This window comes from Belonocnema kinseyi, chromosome 7 (assembly GCF_010883055.1).
Source record: "Belonocnema kinseyi isolate 2016_QV_RU_SX_M_011 chromosome 7, B_treatae_v1, whole genome shotgun sequence".
Lineage (NCBI taxonomy): Eukaryota > Metazoa > Arthropoda > Insecta > Hymenoptera > Cynipidae > Belonocnema > Belonocnema kinseyi.
In genome coordinates, this window is record NC_046663.1 from 122846764 (window position 1) to 122873202 (window position 26439).

Here is a 26439-nt window from a genome sequence, read left to right on the forward strand (position 1 = left end):
TGTTTAATTTTTATAATCATATTCATCTTTATTACAACTTTCTACGATAATCAGAAGCTGAGAACGTGACACTGATTATGATTATTTATAGCAGAGTAACTTCTTGTTTTAATTGAAAGTGGCTGACGCCAATTCATAGCAAAAGACTTTCGTTATTCGTGTACTAATTTTGAGCACACCTTCTTTTAAATTGCTAAAGATACAGCAGGTGATTGATAAAATGTGAAAAAGAAGGAAAAATGCGAATAACTTGGTAAATATTAACATTTTGAACAAATGCTTCTTATTCATCTTGGAGTATACCTGTAATAGAGTACCTTTTGTCTCTTAATAATTTTCGAAAAAATCACTTGTTGTCAATAAAAAGAGCTTTTTATTGTTATGGTATTTCTTTAATCGATGTTTTCTCCAAATATATCAATTTTATCAAAAAATTATATACCAATGAAAATATGCATCTCCGGGAGAGGACCAACTTTTGTTTCAAACTTTTTCCTGTAAAATCAATTTCAAGAAATTTCACCTGAGTTTCCGGCGACTTCGAAGCCGCCTGGCAAAGCTTTTGCATCCAGGTAAGTGCTTGGCAATGCGCAGGTGCTATTTCTAATGTCAGCCCCTACATGTACACCAATTTTCAACCTTATCCGAGTCACGTAAGTTAACTGCCAAAAATTCGCACCTTTGACAGGTCGCCACAGGTAAACGCATCCACTCACACCTGTCAGGCGCCCATTTTTACGTTCCTCATCATCAGACGAACATCTCATGTGAAAATTAGCCTTATTCGTATCACGCTCCCCTTTACGTTGTCAGCCCACGGTCTATAACCTATTATGATGAGGTGAGTTAAACGTCGTCAGGCGAAGTTTTTATCATATAATCGAATTTTCTCACTTTTCTCGTAAACACCGACAGATCCGAAAAAATTTTGAGATACTACTTTGCAAGTCTTAAAACTTTCTATTAAAATGACCCTTACTCTTTTGCGATACCTTATATTGTTTGCGAGAGAAATTAAAAATAAAATTTGTAGGGAAAAAATCATTCTTTCGGCTTCGAAAATGGTTTAGCCCGCATAAGGCTGATAGAGAATGACTTTCTTATTTTAGCAGAAAATTTTAAAAAATATTGGGAAGAATAAAAAGGTAGAATTTTCGATAAACTATATTCTTATTATTTTAAAGTTTGATGAAAAAATTTAAGATTTCCTGGAAAATTCCGCCTTTTCATTCTTCCCAATATTTAACCAAAGTTTCTGCTAATAGAAGAAAGACATTATATCAGCTTTGGGCGGGTTAAATCATTTTTAGGCCGGAAGAATTATTTTTTAAAAGAAACATTCATTGCTGAATTATTCTCGCAAACGATGCAAAATATCGCAAAAGGCCAAGGGTTTATTTTTATAGGAATTTTAGGCGTCAAAAGTTTGATCTAACAAAATTCACATATCTTTCGATTACAAGAAGAATTGGAAAATCTTATTATATGAAAAAAAATTTCTCCTGGCGACAAAAGTTATTTGGCCCGCATAAAATTCAAAGATATCTTTATTATGAAAGTAAAAATTTTTAACGAAGTTATCAAAAAATATATAATTATGGGTTTTTTTTTTAAAGCAACTTCTCATATTTTTAGAAAAACCACCGCTATTTTATTAATTTTGAAGCTTTTTTATAGTTCTTAATGGGTTCCAAAAATAAGACAATAAACGCTGTCAAAATCAAAAAGAAAACGATAAGTATCCCAATTAGGTCCAAAGTTATTGAAGATTAGAAAAGCTAGTCAATTGAAGAAGTAAGCCAAGCTTCTTTTCGGATAAATACAACACCCCATAGTTGAAGCTGATTTAGCTTACCTTCAGTTCCTTGACTGATACAATTAGTTTGTAAGTTTTGTAAAGTAATTATGAATATCTGCATATCATAAAGGTGTTATTTATGTACTATCTGTATCTGCAATAATATATACATGACACTAAAAATTTGCATGTAGCATAGTACATATATTGGATGTTACTTAGGTGTGCATTTTAGAAAAATATACTGAATTTATGGATTTTGCTTATATTTACTTATTCGTTTAATTCGCTCAACCCCACCTCCCATACTTTTTACGCGTGTATTTTGTTTAAAAAAATGTATTTTATTCCTTGATAACAATAAATTATGAAATAAACATGTGTTTGAATTATAGAAATATTTGCAGACAACAATTTTGATTGGGTTGTTATATTCAGCTAAAAAACTTTCTCGTTCTTAGAAATTGAATTAATAACATACAAAATTGTTTAATTCCTAATTTATAATGCTAAAGAAATTATTAAGATACTATTAAATTTGCTAATTTTGCTAATCAACTTTCTAAAATATCTTTATATCATAATTTTATTTTGTCATATTTTTTATTATAATATGTCGTTTTCTCTTAGGATTTTTATTTTTTCACATACCTATTTACACATTTTTAATATATATTGTTAATAAAACCATGTGTAAAGTTATAATTTTAATAATTTTGTATTGACATTCCATTTAAATAAATCCATATTTAATAAATATAAATTGTTAAGCGCGTTTAAATGTTGCTTGCAATATATGTAATTTTGAAAATCCAGCGATATATAGCACTTTTAAAATAATCTTTTTCCAATAATCCTTTTACACTTCAATGTCTTCTATATTTTTTAAATATCAATTACCCACCAAAGAATTGTTGGTCTTAATTTTGTAAATTGAAACGATCTGAAATGTTTTTATTTAATATTAATTATTGAGTTTTCCATAAGACCAATGCTTTTCTAGAGCAGGTCGATTGATGCACTGTCCGGCGGATTAGTTCACCCGTGAAGTGGAACTTGTAAACGACAACTACTTTTCTCAGTAGTCGGATAGGAATGATTTCCAGAGAATATAGCCTGTATATGTGTTACCGTATGGATTTACGAAAGCGTAGCCGGCATAACCTCTAAAGCACATATTATATACTGGCTACGCTTTCGTAAAGATATGCCGTAAAACTTATACAGACTATTTGTTGCAAAGACATAATATTATGTTACGAATGTCAAAAACACTTATCTCCTGTGCAAAAAATATAATTTTGTTGAAAAATCGATACACAATAAGAAACACCCAAACTATTGAACACAAAACTTGGAGATAAATCAATTGATTTGGAATGTGCTTGTTTCTTTTCATCAAAAAATTGCAATTTTTATTTAATGTTTAGCTGCATAAATTTGCCTATCATTTAACAAAAACATTAAATCTTCTATTGAAATAAAACCGAGCATTCAAATTACCGCCATTTGGAGATTTTTCCGCTGAAGGAAAAGTCTCTATTTTCACAACTTGGGGTGCTATTCTCGAGTATTGTTCTAATATTTAAGAAAGCTAAAATGGGTGATTTTATAATGGTTGGCGTAAATCGGTATTCTCGACTTATAATTGATGGTTAGCATGCTTAAATTTTAGAACACTTTACAAAGAGTGGGTCTATACAACTCTAAACGAGAAATAGAAAACAGGATTCGAGAAAATGATAGATTTTTCTAAAAATAACCGCGAAACGAAATACGTCACACGTAGAAGAGAGAAAAATAGCCTAAAATTAACCTCAAAACACGTATGACTCCGGGAAGGGAAAAAATACAAATATAAAAAAATTATAATAAGTGCAAAACAAGAAATAGAACGCTCAAGAACCTACTGAAAATTCCTATATAGGTCCCTATATAGGTTCTTATATAGGAACCTATGTGTTTTATCTATAGGTGCCACCTATGGGAAATGACATAGGATCCTATAAGGGATCTTATACAGGTTCCTGTATAGGATCCTATATAGGAACCTGTGTATGTTTCTGCATGGGACAATATTCAGATGCGCAGTACTATTTTATAGCAATTACGGCTGCGCAGAAGTTTTTTTGGTCCTCGAGGAGCACCTAGAGTCATACGTACCATTAGGTACCATGAGGTATCATTGGTGCCATCAATTAGGTACTATTAGGTACCTTATTAGGGAGTGTCCTATAAGGCACCTTTATAGGATCCTGTCCTTTCCTATAGGTGGCACCTATAGGTGAAACATATAGCATCCTATGCAGAATCCAAAAAATTTTCACTTTCTCGCCTCCCATACTGAAAATTCCTATATAGGTTCCTATATAGGATCCTATATTGGAACCCACATAGGAATTTTCAGTATGGGAGGCGAGAAAGTGAAATTTTTTTGTAATAATTAACCTCGAACCGAAATACATCCCACGTAGGAGGGAGAAACATAGCCTTAAATTAACCTTAAAAACAAGTGTATCACAACACGTATGGCTGTGAGCAGTGAACCAAAAAATATATAAATTAATTAATATAAGCAACAAAAGAAGAATCCAGGAAGTCAATATGGCACTTCGTGACGCGATAAAGGCTAGGTTCATAGAAATATTAAAAATGGACTTTTTCGTTATTTTCTTAGAGTGACGATAAATTTCTCGACTATCTGGCCAAATAATGTTTGATATACATTAATGGGAATGTATTTTCAATACGCTACAACAACAATATATATTATTGTTGCTTCGTTTATGAGATTTTTAGCTACATCTTGCGATGCGGAGAGAAGGAATTTTTTCATGAAACTTTAGAAGAGTGTTTTTGACACCCGAAAGAAAATTTTCATTTTTATTAGAACTTCGAGCAAACAAATTTTTTTCAATACGCCCCAATAAACATTTGTATATTAAATCTAAAACATCCGTTTACGAAATCGTCATTAAGAGACCATGTATCTTTAATTTCATACACCGTGTATTGATCATCTATAAAAAAAGTAAGATACTTCCACTTTTATACAAATTAAAAACAATTTTGCAGTAATTTTCAATTAATAATTATAATAAAACATAATATTTTCTCTTATAGATAAATATAAATTTCATTGTATTTTTACTACAAAATTTCAATAATTAAGCAAATAGGTAAGAATTAAGTCGACGAATTTAAGTTATTGCTTTACTTTTTAAATTTGAGAAGATTTGAAGGCTCTAGACCCTAGTGAGCCAACATACCCCAGCGTTTTACTTTCTTCTGTACTTGCCGCGGCATTGGTGTATTTACCGTTTCCACTTCAAAATACACATCGGCAACGTCGCACTACAAACGGTGCACTATTTTCCATTCTATTCCGGTCGAAGCCGTTAAGAGCATTCTAAAATAGTAGAACGATACTCGAGAATAGCACCCCTGATGACTTGCGCAAGTCCGCAACTTGCGGATATGTAATCGTGTGAAAGAACGCTTACGACCCGGAGGCATGATCCAAAAAAAAAACAAAGTTCCGCCACGCGCAAGTAAAAAAAAATAAACCTATCAGACGGTTTAGCCCGACGATCTTTTATCTTGGATTCAAGGACGGTATTTGGGTGGCTGGGTATGGCCAGGGTACTCGGTATGGTACGGGGCGTCGGGTCACTTTAAGTCGAACGTATTTGAGCATCGAATTGATGGGACCATGCTTTGTTGGATCATATCCGGGGTCGTATTCATAGTCCGAGCTTAAGTGTAAGTCCGCCTTAAGCATAAGCTTAAGGCAGCCTTTAGATTCGCAGACCACTATCTTCAGAAAAACTTTAAAATTCGATCTTCGCTAAGATGTCTGCTGGGATAGATATTCATAAACATTGCTTAAGGCAGGATTAAAATTCAAAACCAATAGATGTATTCATAGTCGAATAATATAATCTTATAAAGAGATCTTAGCCTTACTTTTGCATTGAAAAACGAGAGATTTTTGTAAGTCAACAGTTTTCTTGAATTGAGATCGTCTTTAATGAAATTTTATATAAAAAAGCCGTACTTTTTTGTTTCAAGATATTCCCTTTTTGAGAATTTTCAGTTTCAGACCTATGTCTCACGATTTTTTTTAAATTTTATTGTATATAATTCTTTTAGTAAAAGAAAACGAGCCCTAATTCAAAATATTATGGCTTTTTCTTGATGTAGCTCCGTTACTTTTTTTATTTTCTATCACGTGTGAATATTGTTTTAAAATTTGTAAGAAATATATTTTTTCTACGGGAAAAATTACATTTTTAGGTTCAAAATACGATTCCGGCTAAACCTGTGAACCGATTTGGATGTTTTTTCAAGCTGATAAACTTTCAAAGAAATTTGTAGAGCCTTATTTTTAATTAAGTTTTTTAATTTTTTTATAAATAAAAAAATATGACGAAAAAAATGGCACTTTTTCTATTAGACGTTCCTGGTGTTCATCAATAATAGAAAAATTGTTGCAGTCGCCAACGTTTCATAGATTTACATTATATAAAGATATTCCATCATGATATAATGAACAAAAAAATTTTATAAACAAATTATTTATTGAAAATGTGTTCCCTATAATTTTCAATAATTTAACGTTTTTTTAAAGTTATATTGCAAGAATTTTCAATGGAAACAATATTTTAATGACAAAAATGTCTCTTAAGACTATTCTGGTTAATATTATAAACAAATGCATTACTCAGGCATTTGTCGTCAGAAAATTCGTTTTTTTTTTCAGTCAATTTTTTTAAATTAGGATCCTCATGATAATTTCAGAAAAATTCACAATTTGTTGATCAATTATATTTTTTTGTTGGACAAATTTAATTTAAAAATGCATCATTCCGGCATTTGTCGATGTAAAAACTCGTTTTTTTCAGTCAGTTCTTTTTTTCATTCAGTACTTACAGTTGTTTAACAAAAACATAAAAGTAATCAAGTAATTATGAATTATACTGAAATTATCGTTAATTTCCAAATTAAAAGGACTGGCATTGGAAAAAACGAGTTTTTCCGTCGACAAATGCCCAAATAATGCACTTGGTTTATTAAATTTCTTTGAAAAATCATAAAATTCATAAACTAATTATGAATGTTGCTGAAATTAACATGAAGTTCCTAATTAAAAGGACTGCCATCGAAAAAAAAAACGAATGTTTCGTCATCAGATGCCCGAATAATGCATTTGTTTATTAAATTTAAAAAAAAAAATTTTATTAAAGAGTGAAGGATGTTCCTAAAATTATCATGAAGTTCCCAATTAAAAGGACTAACATTGAAAAAAGCGAATTGTTCCGTCGATAAGTGCTCGAATACTGCATTTGTTTATTAAATTTGTTTAATAAAATCATAAAACTTATCAAAAAATTATGAATTTTCGGAAATTATCATGAGGTTCTTGATTTTCAATAATTGACATACAAAAAAACGAATTTTTCTGATGACAAATGTCTGAATAATGCATTTGTTATTAAATTTGTTTATAATGTTAACAAGAATAGTTTTAGGAGAAATGTTCTTCATTAAAATATCGTTTCCATTCAAATGTATTACAATATAACTTAAAAAAACGTCAAATTATTGAAAATGATAGAAAACACATTTTTTTTAAATAATTTAATTATTAAAATTTTCTTTGTTTATTGTATCATGATGGAGTATCTTGATATAACGTAAATCTATGAAACTTGGCGATTACAACAATTTTCCTATTATTGACGCGCACCGGGAACATCACAAAAATTGTAATTTTTTTTGTCATACTTATTTATTCATAAAAAAATTGAAAATTAAATTAAAAATCAGGCTCGACAACTTTCTTTGAAATTTTATGAGCTTTAAAAAAACATCCAAATCGGTCCACTTGAAATTTTAAACTTACCAAAGATTATCTTAAAGTATATCTCTGAATACATCATGAGTCATGACTTAATACCGATAAGACGGTCTTCATGAAGGCAGACTAAGCATTATTTTGAGTTCGACCTATGAATACGACCCCGGAGGGGAAATGTCATGATGGCTGTTAAAAAAGTGTACAATTTATGTATTTATAGGTTATATAATTATATGAATTCCCAGAAAAATACATACAAAATATTAAAAACATTATAAATAATTATTTTCAATGACTTTTCCAAGAAATTTCTTTTCAAATTGAATGTTCTGTAAATTATAAGTTGGTCTTTGGAATTCATATTTAAATTACAATTGTTTTTCAAAGTAATTTTGAATTGCGCGTCAAGTCCGGCCAACCAGCTCGTTGCCCTAACGCAAGCGCAGTAGGACAGGGTGTCGGCATTGGCATCACTCATGGACATAGGAAACCAGCCCCCTGCCTTAACCGTGTATGCGTATGCAGTAGTAGTATTCTTACGATCTGGAGGGGAAATGTCGGTCAAACTAATTCAACAGATGGCGCCACAAAAAGTAGGTCTGACTTTTTCATTGAATTGCATTAGGAAAAATCAAAACAAATTAAAAACTTGATGCTGTTTGCAAATAAAAAAAAAATATATATATGAAAAAATAAGAGTAACTATTGCTCATTATTTAAAAATAGAAAAAGTCATAAAAATATGTAGTTTAATATGAATAAAATTCAATTTTAAAATACATTTTGAAAGCATTTCAAACTTCATATTTCTATCATTTATTTTACTGATATTATTGATTTGATTATTTTTTCTAATAGAAAAAATTATTTATTGTTAAAATTATTAACGGATCTAATGAAAAAATTACAAATATTTAATTCCTCAATGAGAAGATTATTTAAAACATATACATGATTAGGTGAAGTAATAAAAAATATATCACTTATATCGAATATTAATATAATAATAATTAAAATATATAAGACTACAACTTCAGTTGCAAAGTGAAGAATCTTTGTACCTTTAAAATCTTAACAATTTCGAGTTTTAAAGCAAATATTTTTAAAAAGTAATGGTAATTTTAATTAAAATGTTTGGAGGGAATTATTTAATAAAAAGTCAATGACAAGCCTGATAAATGAGAAAATGGATTTAATATTATGTAATATAATGTATATATTTATTTAAATTGAACCGAATATCATATATACAAATAGTCTTATTATTGGTAAAAAATGTTTTTATTTTGCTAAAAATGCTTCACATTATTATACGAATGACATTTAATAACAAAATTTATTGATGAGTTTATAATGACCACTGTGAAAAACAATTATTTTGGCAAAATATTAGAATTTGAGATTTTTGAAATTATAATTTCCTTTCATGGCCAGAACGACTTCAGGTATTCTCTAAAATAATAAATATTTAATAATATTAGATAAAATATAACAATTGAAGTTTTTCAAAACAAATTAGATAAACAGATTGGAAATTTTGGCCTTTTGGCATGGAAATTTTTTGTTTGCACTGGAAATGTTTTAAGTTATTGGCCAATGACTGCTAGTCACCAAAATATTAGAAAAGTTAACAATAACCACTGTTATTAACAATTCTTGTGACAAAATATTTAAACTTAAGGTTTTAACAAATTTAAATTTTCTTTGATGCCCAAGTCGGTTGGTTATTGTCAAAAGATTTTGTATTGAGTGAATATTAGCATGCAGTGTTATGACTCATTTTCAATCTATTAAGATTGAAAACCCGACTTTTTCCAAGTGAAACTGCCAGCGTTTAGGAATTGTTTATGTAAATTGTTTTTAAACATGTAAGTGGTTATATTCTACTAAATGTTATCAAAAATACATTTTTTTATGAATATCCGGAGCCATTGTAGCAACTAAAGAAAATAAAATTTTTGATAAAAACTTACCTTTAAATATTTTGTCACAAGAATTATTTATAACAATGGTTATTCTTACCTTCTCAAATATTTTTGTGACTAGCAGTCATTCATCCAACAGTTTAAAACATTTTCAGTGCAGAAAAAAATTTCTATGCAAAAGGACCAAAATTTTGAACTTCTTTAACTAATTTGTTTACAAAAATTTAAATTGTTATATTTTATCAAATATTATTAAATATTTATTATTTTAAGGATTACCTGAAGTCGTTCTGGCCATTGAAGGAAATTATAATTTGAAAAATCTCAAATTCTAATATTATGCCACAAAAATTGTTTATCACAGTGGTTATTATAAGCTCTTAAAGTATTTTTGTTATTAAATGTCATTCCTACATTAATGTGAAATATTTTTAGCAAAACATTTATTTACCGATAATAAGATTATTGGTCAATTTGTTCATGAAATTGGTTTATAACAAATAAATGGATTAATAAGCACATTATTTGTATTCTATGAGTTTCTAAACATTTATTTAAGACAATATAAAGTTTTCCTGATCAGTTATTAAAGCGTAAAAAATGATTATATAAAAAAATTTAGTTTTTCCATGCTTTGAGTGGAAAAATGATTAATAAAAAGATAGAGAAGACAAAAGTTCGTAAAGTCAAGATCTATAGAATTGAATAATCTTTAATTTAAAACAAAAAATGCAAAATCGCAAAAAATTAATGGCTCTGAACATTTTTGACTGACATAAGTGCATTTCCTCCAATTGTGCGTCATGAGTACAGTACGTTTGTTTATAGAGTTTAATAGCTTATAGTCTGTTTATTTTAGAAATGAGGTTTGCAATAATATAATTAACAATTTAATTGAAAATCTCCTTTAAATTAAAATTTTTAAATAAAATTATTAGGGGTAGTATGCAGCGAGAAAATAGCTTTGAAGATTAAGCAATAAATCAATTATTGAACTGCATAAATGTATATATGACTTTCGGTTCAATTTAATTAAATATATAAATTATATTGAATAATATTATATGCATTTTCTTATTTATCAGCCTTGTCAATAACTTTTTACCAAATTATTCCCTCAAAACATATTAATTCAAATTAATATTACTGTTTAAAAATATTTCCTTCAAAAATTGAAATTTTTATGATTTTAAAGGTACAAAGATTCTTTACTTTGCAACTCAAGTTGTAGTCTTACATATTGGATATAAGTGATATATTTTTTATCAGAACAAATAGAACAAATAATAAAATCAATAATATCAGCTAAATAAATCGTAGAAATATGAAGTTCGAAATGCTTTCAAAATGTATCTTAAAATTAAATTTTATTCGCATTAAACTACATATTTTTATGACTTTTCCTTTTTTTATATAATTAGTAATAGTTACTCTTATTTTTTAATATATATATTTTTTGTTTATTTGCAAACAGCATCAAGTTTTTAATTATTTTTGCTATTTCTTAATGCAATTCAATGAAAAAGACAGACCTACTGTTGGTGGCGTCATCTGTTGGATTAGTTTGACCGACAATTCCCCTCCGGATCGTAAGAAAACAGAAAAGTGGGGGCGATGCAGGGGGCTGTAGGAAACACATGACTAGGCATGTCGTTGCGGGGTTGAATAAATGAACACTTTTCTGTTGCTAGAAGTACGCACATACAAATGTGCAAAATGACACTTACGTATAGTTCAAAACTTCCCGAGCGTGACGTGCCAACCGCACTTAACAAAAATATGGCTGCCGATGTGAAACCGAGTCAAATGTAAATAAATAATGATTGAACAATTAATAGTTTGTGAATAAAGGGAAGAATGTCAAAATTAAAAATCGCTGTGTAAAAGCGAAAGCTTTTAACAAGTGTGGTTTCAAGTGTAGTGTACAAGACTTTCAGAGTGGTATAAGTTGTATGTTTATTGTTTTTCTTACGAACGCGTCGAATACCTGTCGCACGCATAGTGTTGGTAAAGGTAATTTGAAATTTTCATAAACATACTACCTACCTCTTCCATGGTGAATAATTTTTTATTCCACAAACATTTAAAAAAATCCTGTCTGATTATCAATTATTTATTTGTTAAGTGACCTGTCAAAACAATGGAGGCGGCCATATTCTTTTTTAAAGTGCGGTTGGCACGCCACGTTCCGAAAGTTTTGAACTATCGTAAGTGTGATTTTACACATGCGCATGTGCGTACTTTTGGCAACAGAAAAGTGACCGTTTTTGGTGAAATCCATGCATTACAGATTGGTCTCCTTATATCTATTCTCCATGATTTTCATGCACAGTTTGTCGGCAACAAACGCTCGTGCGCATAATCTCGTGACACATCGTAAGATGGCGACTCTCTCCTCTCATGGAATTCTCCCCCTCCCGTGGATTCAACCCCGCTTGACATGTAATGGTGGCATGCCTAGTCCCGTGTTTCCTATGTCCATACCATCCACGGTGTGTCCACTCCCATAGAAAAGTGGTAAACGGATTATAGTAATTGCTACAACCACTAGGTCGCGCTCGTGTGAATTCAGAATTCGAAATGAACTTAGCAGGCGATAGAAGTTCTATGATCTACTCACGTCTGCTCAAGTTCACTGTAGCTGCAAGAATTACATTTTTTTTGCATGATGAACTTGGATTCACAAATGATTATCACCGATTTAAACATTTTATTGCATTTGATCGATGATAGATTTTATTTTGTTCAATTTTTGGATTGTTTTATTGGTTATTATTATTCATGTATTTATTTCAGAAAGAAAAGTCAACATAACCTACAAATTACCCGCGGGGGGGTGGGCTCGGTGCTGTTGGCAATAGTTTTGGTACGTGCCCTAGGTGGCGCTGATCTCACATTTTGCCACAATCTATAAGTACCCCCCCTCCCCCCAAATACATTAGAGTGGGCACACCGTGATACCATCACTGTATTTAGGAGTGGTGTCATCAATAGGTGATATATATATATATATATATATATTTCAATCAATTTCAATGCCTTTATGACAATACACAATGCAATCACTTACATTGTTCAGTTGAATGCAGTGTTAATAAGTGGAGACTGCTTAACAGGTTGCATGTGCGTTTGAAGTAGTGAAGGATCTCTTGTGGGTTGTATCATTTTTCTTAGAGCAATATTATCTCGACGTGCAAAATGTCCCTGAAAAAAGATTTGATGTTACTTCGCAAACCATATTATTTGGTAAACATTCTTTTGAGTTTGACGTACGTGATTTCTAAAAGAATTCCTATGGTTTGTCATATGCTTGGACAAGCGGAATGCGAACTTGACAGCGTAAGTTTGAAGAGTGAGGTTAATATAGGCTGTAGATTTTTAGAGGTTTGAATGCATTGTTCTTGGCTTTGAATTTGAATTTTTGTTGTCTTATTGAAAAATGATCGGAAGTATCTGTCATAATTAAAAACAAATAATGAATTTGTGATTTGGTATGCAATAAAAATAGTTTTTCCAACTAACTTACTCCTATTTAATAAAAATATTTCAAGAATTTTTGAAAATTCTAACTATTAGAATTAGAACACAAAAAAACTGCAATGATTAATTTCAAGCCGCCCTAATCTGAATGTTTCTCGAAGTAGAGAAGTAGATCGTTCAAATTAGGTATTTTTACATCAACAACGAGCTAACTTGACTTCGTTGAGTGCCGATGGGAAAACGAAGGACCAAATGGATGGGATACGGTCCATTGTTGTCCTGTTTTGCTAATATTCTCGTAAAAACTGATTGTTTCTATATAAGTGTATTTGAAAAATAGTTTTTATTTGATAAGAACTATTTAATGACATCATAAAATGATAGTAATTATTCATTACGAAGACAACACAAAAATAAAGTTTTGTCCCATTCATTTGGTACATTTTCCCCTCTCAGCATTTAACGAAGTAAAGTTAGCTGATGATGAAGTGATATGCCTAAATTAGGTATTTTCACTTCGACCAACAACTAAATTCACTTTATTTAGTGCTGAGGGGGAAAATGGACAAAATACATGGAACAGAATTTTACTTCTGTAATATCTTTGTTATTAATAATAATTCTTATCATTTTATTATTTCATTAAATAGTAATTAAAAAATAAAAACTATTTTTCAAATACACGTATATAGAAAAAATTAGTTATTACGAAGATATATTAGCAAACGAGGGCAAAAGTGAACTGAATTCCATGCATTTGATCCCTTGTTTTCCTCTCAGCAGTCAACGAAGTAAAGTTAGCTGGCGATAGAAGTGAAAATACCTAATAGGAATTCAAATAAAAAATCGGTCAAGTTTGATTGGCCATATGATGTATTTTGGTCATTGGATATAACATTTTCCTAAGATAATATGTAATTGTAACATTTCTATTGTTCAGAGAGAAACGGAAATCCTATTCTTTCTAATGATCGTTATAATGATTAGAACTCGGAAAGCTGGGAGTGTAACGATGATTAACTATTTGTCATCCAGTTTCGTCTATACGAAAGTAACAAACTTGATTTTGTGGTTCTACGCAGACATAAGAATGGGTATCTTATTTGCAGCCCTCTGTATTTGTTCGTACCAAACTTTGTTCATCACATTTTCTTCTATTTATACTTTAGAGTTTAATTGAAGTTTCTTTTCTTTATAGTATGTGGGTTGTTATTACCCGAACCAACTTATCAAGGTCCCGAAAAAGTGATATACCTAAGAGGAGCAACTAGTTTACAAGAAGAGTTTCAACGTGACATCAAAGTTACATGGCTCGTAGCTTTCTACACTGCCTGGAATCCGGCTTGTGTGACTTTTGCACCGATATTTTCTCAATTATCGGTTGAGTAAGTTTATTACTGTGTATTCGAGAAGTTCACACACCGTCCCAATTAGGTATTTTCAACTAATAATTTTATTTCGATTGCATTAGGTTCGCCTTAGACAATTTCAAATTTGGGAAAGTAGATGTCGGAAGGCATCCAGACGCAGCGGCAAAGTATCATATCTGCGATGCAAGTACGAGTAAACAATTGCCAACTTTAATTCTCTTTAAAGAAGGAAAAGAAGTAGACAGGCGACCTTACGCGGACAACAAAGGGAAGCTTGTTAAGTTTCTCTTTTCTATAGTAAGTTAAATTATTTCCGTATTTAAGAGCCTCTCCAAAATTACGTAAGCCCTTTAGACCAAGGTTCTTCACAGATACAGGACGGGAAACTGAGAGGAATTTTATGAATCCTCGAAAAAAAATCCCAGTTGAAAGGGCTCGGAGAACCCTTTTTTCTGATATATCTCTACAGATCTTAAAGTAGAAACTATTTTATTTAAAGTATTTGAACTAAGCAATTGCCGATAAGTGTCTACAAATAAATGTTTTCGACATTCATAATACTAAATAATTTTTTTAAACTACTACTAATAATCAAAATTAGTGGTCCAAAATAAATTCAAATCGCTAAAAAGGACCCCGCACAAAATACAGTGCATAAATGGCTGCGTCATATTGGCTGAAACTTTCAGAAAATAATTTCCGAGCTATGGGATGTAGAAGTACCAAATTTTGAAGTATCCTGGAAGTAAGCATAGAATAAGCAAGAGATCAAGCTCAACGTGCCTTAGAGATTTTAGCAGGTTTAATTAATAGAAAAATGATATTTAATAATAGTGTGAGGCCTCTGTCTCAAAAACAAGGTATGAAAAACTCTAAAAGTCTTGGCAAATTCTGGAAAACTCATTTAAATACTGCATTTCGTGGACTATTTTAATCTATAGTGTGATGTATCTCGAAATAGAGGCTAGATGCACCAAAATGTTTCAAGCAAAAGTTGTCGGGGGCAAAGGGGATTATGCAAAGGTACCAATGACTTTAATCTTGAATAGGATTTTTAAGGTTATTTAGAGGTCAAAGTGATGTTTTAAAAGTGAAACCGTTATTTTGACATAGGATTTGAAAAGACGGGAAATGATTATTTCGCTATCGATGACTATTCGGGGACAAGTGACAGACAAGAGAACTCAGTGTAATAAAGTACCTTGACTAGTGAGAGACAATGGGACTCATTTTAATCAAGCACGCCAAGGGAACATAATCTTGTAACGTTCACGTCGTCGTTCCTGGGTAATGCTAAAAATAGGACGTACTCAAAACTACAACAGAATTCAGCCATTTTTGAATATTTGATCTTGTCATCAGCTTTACGAAATGATCATTTCTCGCCTATGATTAAATATAATTTTTCTATTAATTAAACCTGATAAAATCTCTAGTGCACGTTCAGTTTTATCTCTAGCTTATTCTACGTATAGTCCCAGAATACTTCTAGATCCCAAAGCTCGGACACTAATCATGGGATCTTGAAAATGGGCATTCGAAATTCTTGTCTTGACTGGTTGGACGATTTAAAGTCTTGCCTTGACTGACTGGGCGATTCAAAGTCTTGCCTTAACTGGCTGAGCGATTCAAAGTCTTGCCTTTATTGGCTGGGCAATTCAAAGTCTTTCCTTGATTGGTTGGGCAATCTAAAGTCTTTCCTTGATTGGCTGGACAATCTAAAGTCTTGCCTTAATTGGCTGGAAAATATTAAGTACTTCCTTGCGTAGCTGGACAATCCCAAGTCTTGCCTTAACTGAATGGGCAATCGTAAGTCTTTCCTTGATTGGCAGGGCAATCTAAAGTCTTGCCTCAATAGACTGGAAAATATTAAGTACTTCCTTGCTTAGCTGGATAATCCCAAGTCTTGTCTTAACTGGCTGGGCAATCGTAAGTCTTGCCTTACCTAGCTGGACGATTCAAAGTTTTGTCTTGACTGGCTGGACGATCAAAAGTCTTGCCTTTATTGGCTGGAAAATCTAAAGGCTTGCCATAATTGGCTGGGCAATCTGAAGTCTTGCCTTAATTGGCTGGAAAATATGAAGTACTTTCTTGCTTAGCTGGACAATCCCAAGTCCAGCCTTAAGTGGCTGGAAAATATTGAGTCTTGCTTTAGTAAGCTGGAAAATCCTAAGTAAATTTACAATATTAAATTAATCATAACAGTAAATTTTTTTTCTTAAGCCCTGTTTTCCATATTCGCTCTTCTAGGAGTTATAACAAAAAACTGAGCCAATCGAAAAGGAACCTCCGAAAACCCCTCAGATAACATTTTTAAGGGACAGTGGCATACCATCTCGGCGTTAATGGGTTAATACGCTAAATTGAAAATTTTCATTTCAGGTTAGCCCACTTGTAGTGTGGAATTCAATTATTTCACGAAATGTAAACGACTAAATTCGCTGCTCCCAGGGTTAGGTAGGTTAACCTGTTTATGCTTTAGTAGGGGTGATTTCCGGGTTTAGATGGATTAGCAGGTAGGTGGGATAACCCACTTGTGGCATGGAACTCCATTATTCCAAGAAAAATATGCTACTAAACTTATTGTTCCCAGAGTCAGGTGGGTTAGCATGCTTCTTGTGGCTTATTATGGGTGGTTTCTACCTCTAGGAAACGGCTTCCGTAGAAATGAAAAAACACGGGTTCCATATTTTTTTATTGTTTTATTAATGTGCAAAGTTTGGTGCCAAACGACTGTACGCTTTTTTGTTTGTATTTTGTGCGGGATCCTTTGTCCTTTTTTAAAGCCCTTAATTGTGGCCGCCATATTGGATCTTCTATGGGTTATAAAACAAACTGACACCGGCAATAGAAGGGGCACCCTCGAAAACACCTGAGATAATATTTTAAAGAAAAAATATCGTACCGTCAGCAATAGAGAATGCGTTGTATAAATCTGAACACCTCAGCGTTAATGGGTTAAAAGCTAAAATAAAAAATTTCAAATTACAATATTTTGGTGGAAAATAAAGATATCCTAATAAATCCAAGTAGGTTTGAAGGGGAAGATTAGTACTTTCAAATTCCATATTAGCTTTGTGGTAGACATTTTTCTTGTGCAGTTACATAACCTCAAAAACAGCTAAAAAACGCGTTTTTTGCATTTTTAGGTTAAGCTATCTTGAAAACCTGACGTACAGGAGCAATTTTGAGTTCGGATTCGGATTCAGCGCATCAAAATCCTTCGGAAATGTTTGGTCTGCTTTCTGGCTTTTGACTTTTGTGAAATTTTGTCGGCCTGTGTAATTAAGGGGATCACCTCGCGTGACGGCCCGTTTTTTCAATGTTTTTTGTAAATTTTTTTTGACGAACCATAACAATATACAACTTTGAACTTTTCACTATATATTTATTCACATTTGAACAGTGAATTGTGCAAGTTTGAACCCAAAATCTTTATTATAATGCATATGGCGCAACTCCGATGACACCCATATAAAAAAAAGTGTATCCATGGTCGGCATGATTCCGGGCGAACGGTTTATTTGAAACCAAAAAACCAAACGGCATTTTAATCTGTGAAGCTGTGGCCACGGCCTGAACTAGGATATTTAAAAAATATTAAAAATTGGGTATTGACACGGGTTTGAATTTTTGTTTCAAATTTCATGATTTTTTTCGATTATTTTCTTACGAAAAAAAAAACGGTTTGGAATTTTCTAATTATCTTAGTTCAGGCCATGCGTACATATGTGCTGAATCTACCCTACAAAAAAAAATTGACTCGTAGGCTAAAGGCCAAACTCTTAATTTTTTAATTAAAATTTGTTAAATACTTAATAGTTCTTGTAAATTTAAAAAGCAACGTAGAAAAGCATCGGAAGACATTCTCAGTTGGCTCCGAAAATACATGGACTCTTTCAAAAAAGGCACTTTTAATGTTTTAATTAAAATTGTTTAAATAATTAATAGTTCTTGTAAATTTGAAAAGCAGCCTAAAAAAGAGTCATTTTATAGACATTCTTACTTGACTTTCTAAAAAGATTAACTTGTAGAGAAAAGGTCAAACTCTTATTTTTAATTTGAAATTCTTTAAATAATTAATAGATTATGTAAATTTGCATAGCAAAATTGAAAAGAGTCATCCGATATACATTCTTAGTTGACTCCGTCAAAAAATTGACTCGTATCAAAACGGTTAAACTTTTAGTTTTTAAATTGAAATTATTTAAATACTCAATAATTCTTGTGAATTTGGAAAGCAACATAGAAAAGAGTCATCTGATAGACATTCTTAGTTGACTCCGTAAGAAAATTGACTTGTAGAAAAAAGGCCAAACTCTGAAGTTTTTAATTTAAATTCTTTAAATACTTGATAGATCTTGTAAATTTGCAAAGCAACATAGAAAAGAGTCATCGGATAGACATTCTGACTTGAATGCGTAAAAAATTGACTTGTAGGAAAAAGGGCAAACTACTAATTTTTTATTAAAAATTGTTTAAATAATTAATAGTTTTTGTACACTTTAAAAGCAATATGGAAAAGAATCATTGGATAGACATTTTTAGTTGACTCCGCACAAACTGACTCTTTGAGAAAAGGTCGCTTTTAGTTTTGTAATTAAAACTGTTTAAATAATTAATAGTGTATGTAAATTTGCAAAACAATATAGAAATGTGTCATTGGTTAGACATTCTTAGTCGACTCTTTTTTTGGCCAAACTGAAGTTTTTTATAAAAATTCTTTGAATTCTCAATAGTTCTTGTACATTTGCAAAGCAACATAGAAAAGAGTCATGCTATAGACATTCTTAGTTGATTTCGTAAACAAATTGACGTTTAGAAAAAGGGCAAACTCTTATTTTTTAATTAAAATTGTTTCAATAATTATTAGTTCTTGTATATTTACAAAGCAACATAGAAAAGAGTAATCGGCTAGACATTCTTAGTCTTAATTTATAAATTGAAATTGTTTAAATAATTAATATTTCTTGTAAATCTACAAAGCAACGTCATAAATTAAATGTATTTTTCAAAAAATAGCCATTTATGAAAATTGTTGAAACAATTACAATGTTTTAAGATTAAATAAATGTTTAAAAAAACAAATATAAGCTCCACTCGAATTCGGTATGATCGCTAGGAATGTTCACATCCATAATGTAAACAGATCCCCCGAACATACCTTGACGCCTTTGAGCTAGCTTTGAATGAAATGCAAGTCAAAATTGTACAATTTAAACTCCAGACTCTGCTCGTATCCCTAGCATTTACCGCCGCTAAACGGCTCACATCAGGGCTAGAGCGCACTTCGGTTGAATTGCCTTGGCTTCATAATACGCAGCTCTGTTCTTAACTTTCATAATATATTCCGCTGATCTCGATTCTTATTTCGATTCTAAAGAATAGGCGGTGCGTTTAAATCCAACCAATAGGTGAAGAGACAATGTGTCTTTAGATTACGAGATATAACCGCAACCTCTTTTTTATGATAGGATATATATCGTTACCAAATGAAAGTTTTATTCTGTAAATAATATAAGTTTAATTTGATTAAATTATTGGATTTGAAGCTAGGAACATCTAGGAACATTATATGTAAATACTTAAAAAAAAAAAGTTATGTGACCGCGACCGTAGAAGGTTTATTATGCAATTACTCATTTTATTTTATGATTATTACTCTTTATTACAGGATAATGTAAAAGCAGCATTTGATCTCAATAATGTGTACCAGAATTGCAGAACAGACTTGGCCAAGAAGAAAGACAAAAAGCAATTAAAGCAGGAATAATTGATTGATGCGAAGTTGTCCTCGATAGTAGTGAAATTGGAACTTATCTTCCACTAACTTCAGCATACGTTCCTGTAATACAAGAAAAAATACTGTATGATGCCATCATGTTACAAAGTGTGTTGATGTTGTTTGACACTAATGTGGTCCAACGTATAAACTATGGAGATTACTTTAGGCAAGCTCCGTGGTCTAAAGACAAGTACTACTTTGAAAAAGCAATCTAAGTCAAGACCTAATTCTTGTTACCATGTTTCTAATTCAGGGTGGCCACTAGCAAGAAAACTTTTCCAATCACTAGAGAACGGATTAGTCACTGTGAAGTTAACGGTTGAGCGCTGCTCGGCTCTCACACGCGGAGAACCCCAGCTAGACCATCATTTGTTCTGGACAATTTCGAATTGGAAGCGTATGAAATTTAGGACAAATGTGTGAAATAATTTTGAATTGAAAACTTACCAATTCTAAATATTTTGGATAGATCAAATTTTGAAAAAAGGTCAATATTTCGAATGCAATGAAGAGGAATTGAATTTGTATCATTTCTGAATAAAAGCATTTAAAATTGGGTAATTTTAAATTGAAAAAAATTGTAAAACCGAAGATTAAAAAATTCTAAACCTTTAAACTAAAACTTTTGAATTTACACGATTTCTTTAGAGACCATTCACAAAATGCGTAATACATTTTTCAGGAACTTCTGACCCCATCCCCTCCTGCGTCATACTTTTTCCATCAGTCTTAACATGGAGACTTATACTTCGGCAGACCCCCCCCCCCCCGAACATATCACGTATTTTACGAATGGCTCCTTAGGAAGATGTTGAAATTGTATCATTTCTATTTGAAAGCGTTCAAACTGATCAATTTTATTTTGAATTCAAGAATCTCGTAATTGAATGATTTCAGATCAACTTTCAAAAGAGGACAATTTCAAAACGTTCACAATGAAATATTTTCTAATTAGAATTTTTAAAAAAGTAGATAATTTAAGATTCAGAGGACTGAAAATTATATTATTTCTAATTAAAAGCATTTAAAATTGAATAATTTAAAAGTGACAACTTGAATTTTAATAAATTTGAATTCGAAACGGTTAAAATTTTAAACTAAATTGAATATCAAAGTAAAAGCTTCTGAGATTCTAGAAATCTAAATTTTCATTAAATTAAAAAAATAATAATTTAACATCAAAATTTATTCAGACAAATTTGTCTAAAATCAAAAAAGAAACTCACGTTTATTATCAAAATTCAAGATGGAAAAATTTTCAATTCTGAATTATTAAAATAAAAATATTCTAAAAAGAAGTTCAAAATAAAAAGTTATTTTAAATGGGAAATATTACAAATGAAAAAATGTATACTGCAGGAACTTGAAATTTTTGGATGACAGTTGTATTAAAATACACTGAGGCTCTGGTTAAAATTTTGGTACTTTTCATAGCTTCATGATCGAAAAATCAATGATTGAAAGTAGCATGCGATCTTATGTGAAGACGTACTTTTTGTAGAATATAAAAAGAATAAAAAATGAAAAAATTTAGATATAATTTTGACACACACACAATGTTATCCGAAATCCATATCCCCTGACGAACCGAATGAACGGATAGGATACGATACAGCGAACCCTTATAGTATCCCTTCAGTATCATGCAACAAAAACACAAAAAAGCAGTAAGATGAACCTTTAATGATTTTAATTCGGATTCTACGTTACATTTTTCGTGAGAAGGTCACGAAATAATTGCTATAGTTTTTTTTGCAGCGTTAAAAAATTAAAGAAATAAAGTACCTATCATTAACATAGGCTGAAAGCGACTTCAAGCGCATCTTCTTTCAGTAGCAGCATACTGCTTAAGCGACTATGGTTGCGCTTGAAGTCGCTACAGCAGAAGGTACGACATTTAAAAAAAAATTTTAACGCTGTAAAAAATACTATTGCAATTACTATAAGCGTACGCTGTAGCGTATCCTTTCCGTTCGTCGGTCCGCCAAGGTCTGCTTCGAAAAGTATCAGTGAGAGCCTATAAAAATAGAACAAAAATTATTTAAATACCATAAATATATGACAGACGTCAGCGAACTGAAGATATAGCAACGTCGCACCCGTTCCACGTGCTCTAGTAACTGTAGTTTATGCGCGAATGTAGAATAACACGCGTGCTCACACGCGACATTGCCATACTTATGACTGTGATTCTGATTGTGTGAGTCAATAACAAGTCGAAGCGTTCTTTCAACTGACTTGCTACGTGTCGAATGTACTTTCTTAATGCATTTTTTTAAATTTCACACGCTTTCAATTTGAAATTATCAAGAGCAAATAGCCGAGCGGCGCTCGACAGCTAACTTCACAGTAGCTCTAATCCGCTCTCTACCTCACTCTTCATTTCATTCAATTACATGAAAGTCCCAATTCTTTGTCGGCCTCGGGTCTGGTCGGCAAAGAATAGGATCCTTTTTGTCATGCCAGGACTCTAGTTTAGACCGTATATATCACCGGCGCTTATGAAAAAAAGCTGCAAAATAAAGCTATGAATAAAAACCTTTTTCAAAGACGCCGAGGAAATTAAATTGTTTATTAGGTCGTTTTGGAAAAAAAACATTGTTTTTAAACAACGTGAAGAAGAACACATCTCAATAAAATACTACGAAAAAAATAGGTGGTTTCGGTAAATGCTGAGAAAAAACCTAATTCCGATAAGCGCCGTGAAAAGAAACCTTACTCATGAAAAAACCGTGAAAAAAACATTATTTTTGAAAAAGCCGTGAAAAAATACCGTATTCGTTAAAACTTATAATTAAACTGTTTCATTCCAAGAAAGAACTATAATAATCATTTTGCCGTAAAAAAAAAGTATTATTGGTGGACTTTTGAAAAAACTATAAATAAATATCAAGTTAAAATTGTGTGTTTTACGCTCCCACACAGTGGTCAAAAATCGTAAAACGGTGGCAAAAATTAGAAAATGTTCATAAAATGGGCCAAATTCGATTACTTACAGGTTTTTGAGGTCGCTGATTACGAATCCGACGTCAAAAATTCCGAAAACAAAATGGCGGACGAGTATGCCTAATAAACTTTCGATTCTTTTCAAAATTGGTATAACGGACTTTTCAAGGTTGCTGATTACGAATCCGATATCCAAAATTCCAAAAACAAAATGGCGGACGAGTATGCTAAATAAACGTTCGATTATTTTCAAAATTGGTATAACGGGGTTTTGAAGGTTTCTGATTAAGAATCTGACCTTAAAAATTCCGAAAACAAAATTGCGTACCCAATATAGTAAACGAGTATGCTAAATAAACTTTCGATTCTTTTCAAAATTGGTATAACTTGGTTTTTATGGTCGCTGATTACGAATGTAAGTTACTAAAATAAAATTAAAATTAGTCGATCAAAGTTAGTTTACATTGATACGTAAATCTTTGAAATCGTAGATACGATTTTAAGTACTTTGATTTCAATAATGTAAGCATTTATGGAATTTATGGATTAAGCTAAGTAAGAGTAAATTAAAAAAATTTCATAAACATTTCAACCACAATTTATGTGTCAGTGTTGGCCATATGGGATTTATTTTGAAGAATTACGAGAATTTAATCGTAGATCAGCGATCTCAATCAGCGACCTCAAAAACCGCTGAGTATACATTTTGAAGCTCATATGTATATTTTTTTCAAAATTTTGAAACCGCCATCTTGAATCTGCAATTTTGAATTTAAATATTTCCAAATTCTGACTTCAAATTCGTAATCAGCGATCCCAAACATACCCGAGTAAAAATTTTCAAACTCATATATCTCTTTATTCAAAATGTTGAAATCGCCATCTTGAATCCGCCCTCTTGAATTAAAAATGTCAAAATTCTGACTTCAGATTCATAATCAGCAACCCCCAAAACCCCTAAGTAAATATTTTCAATCTCATATATTCTTTTTTTCAACATTTTTAAATCACCATCTTGGATTGAAAAATTCGAACTTCTGACTTCAGATTCGTATTCAGCGACCCCAAAACCCCTGAATTAGAGATTTGCAAACTCATTTATCTCTTTTTTCAAAATTTTAAAATCGCCATATTGCATCCGCCATCTTGAATTGAAATTTTCGAAATTCTGACTTCATATTCGTAATCAGCGACCTCAAAAACACCCGAGTAAAAATTTTCAAGTAAATTCACTGAACAGAAAAATACGTGCAACAAAGGTTTAATCTAAAACATAGAAGCATTTAATTTTAAATTATATAACATATTTTACTATTAATAAAATAATAAACCATTATAATTATAACAATAGGAAAAAGTAATTATTTACTTGAAGAAACGATGCGAAAATATTTGTTTTTTTTTTCATGGCGTTTTCACGAGTAAACTTTTTTCTCACGGCGTTCCTTAAAAAGGTTTTTTTCGTAGTGTTTACTAAAATATGTTTTTTTTATTACGGCCATTCAATGATGCGGGTGTTTTTTTTCCACAGTATTTATACAAGACGTGTTTTTTCACAGCATTTAGCAATATGTATTTTTTACAGCGCTTACTGATTTATATTTTTATTCATCACATTTTATAAAGATGAGTTTTTTTCATAGCATAATGATAAGCAGTGTCTTTTTTTCACAGCGATATAATTTACGGGTTCATTCTCCTAAGCACCGGTGATATAGTCTGAATTCGTCACATTATGACATCGTAGCGCAAGAGAGGCGCGATTTGAACAACTTCAGATGCGGCACTGACTACTCCAGCGTATATAGGCCGGAAATTATGCTCGGGGGGGGGGGGGGGGGGGGGGGGGGGGGGGGGGGGGGGGGGCAGTGCAGCCACGCGAGAAAGCCGGCACAAAATTAGGCAGCACAGAATCGGTACTTGAGTGTACATGTAACGCTTTTTTTTTAATTCTCTGAAACTGCTTCGATTTCCATTTTAAATTTAAGTCTTGAACACTTCAAAGTCTTAATCGTTTTAAAGCATTTTCCTATTAAATCTCATATTGGAATTATAAATTCGTTTTTAAGGCCTCAATAATCAAATTTTCCAAGTTTGAAAGTATTAAAGTTAAATTTATCCATCGGAAAAAACTTGCAATTTCAAATTCTACATGATTGAAAATATTAATTTATAGTTTGTTGAGTTTTTAATACTCAAAATTTAAATATGTTAATTTTTTTAATTTCCATTTGATTGTTTAAATGGCGGGGAAATGTTTATGAAATGTTTATTTATTTCATTGTAGATTGTTGCATTTCTTGTCTATGACTGCTGTAAATCAAACACAATATTTTTTTCTGCATTTAGAGAAGTTTGATTAATTAGGTTAATTATTCTTTAACGATAATATGAATATTTGTGAGCTATACATTGAATCATTTTCTTAAATCAGCAAACAATTAAACTGTTTCATATTGATGTTTTGTGTAATGAGGAGTAAGCGAACAAAATGTGATAAATCCGCTTGAGCTCAAATCTCAATATTGAAAAATGTATTGTAGCTTAAAATCCATTGATGAAAATTAAATGGCTATGATAATCTGTTAGGCTGTTAAATAAATGGAATGCAAACAAAATCTTTTTAATTTAATACACATATTTTACTGATTATTTATTTTCTAATTATATAAATGTGACGTGCGTCAAAAAAAGGGAGCTTACTATGAAAAGTGAGATTTTTAGGGCGATCAGTCGAAATCGACCCGAGAGACGCGACTTTTAGAAGAGGGAAGACTCACGAAACTACATTCTCACGGAAAGAGATAGGTCTTAGACGTGGCGTAATAACGCTCGGATTTTTTGTTGTTGATGATTTTATAAAAAAGAGCAACTCAGAAACTATCGAAAGGTGGAAAAAGCTCGATTTATATTTTTTAATAGTAAGCCCACTTTCGTCGGCGCACGTCCCAAATGTACAATTTCTTGTTTGCATATGAAATCAGAAAATAGCTTTATACATAATAACTTTTTATTTTATTTTTTAAATAAAATCTTAAAGTTTTATAAAATTATATATTATAATAGAAATATTTAAAAGTATGATTGGATTTTAAAGTGTAAGTGTTTAACGAATTTGAACTATTTACGTACAGTCTGTCAAGTTAAAGCGTGGGTGGCTTTACTCGCAGTCAGTAAGGTGTATCGACATGATTTTGGTGTTAAAATATTAAGAAGAGCTCCCTCTTTCATGCTTTTTGATTTAACATTCAGTTTGCTTTCAATTCTCATCTTGT

At 31.4% G+C, this 26439-nt stretch overlaps 2 protein-coding genes across 4 annotated transcripts in view; one reads left to right on the forward strand and one right to left on the reverse strand.

The window, feature by feature from the left end:
* Window positions 1-12516: 12516 nt before the first annotated feature.
* Window positions 12517-20695, forward strand: LOC117177536 (thioredoxin-related transmembrane protein 2 homolog). Of its 3 annotated transcripts, none has more exons than XM_033368316.1 (5): window positions 12517-12922; window positions 14004-14157; window positions 14262-14448; window positions 14535-14730; window positions 20108-20695. In XM_033368316.1, the coding sequence occupies exons 1-5, from the start codon at window positions 12782-12784 to the stop codon at window positions 20204-20206; spliced, it is 777 nt and encodes a 258-aa protein (XP_033224207.1). In that variant the 5' UTR covers window positions 12517-12781; the 3' UTR covers window positions 20207-20695. The 3 variants fall into 3 exon arrangements, with proteins under 3 accessions (XP_033224207.1, XP_033224208.1, XP_033224205.1); XM_033368317.1 differs by lacking the exon at window positions 20108-20695 and adding an exon at window positions 17583-17633 and having other exon boundaries at window positions 12523-12922; window positions 14004-14184; XM_033368314.1 differs by having other exon boundaries at window positions 12524-12922; window positions 14004-14184.
* The window catches only part of LOC117177535 (probable ATP-dependent RNA helicase kurz), a 20841-nt gene continuing 14482 nt past the window's right edge, over window positions 20081-26439 (reverse strand). The window contains exon 17 of the mRNA XM_033368313.1: window positions 20081-20278. The gene's annotated coding sequence lies outside the window, so the exon portion shown is untranslated. The remainder of the gene's footprint in view (window positions 20279-26439) is intronic.

Excerpts from the sequence above, each read along its gene's own strand:
- LOC117177536 (XM_033368314.1), top strand. The coding sequence starts at position 12,782 with ATGTCCCTGAAAAAAGATTTGATGTTACTTCGCAAACCATATTATTTG. Across the intron at positions 14,185-14,261 it reads ATTTGCAGCCCTCTGTATTT|TATGTGGGTTGTTATTACCC; the intron begins GTTCGTACCAAA and ends TTTTCTTTATAG. Across the intron at positions 14,731-20,107 it reads TTAAGTTTCTCTTTTCTATA|GATAATGTAAAAGCAGCATT; the intron begins GTAAGTTAAATT and ends TCTTTATTACAG.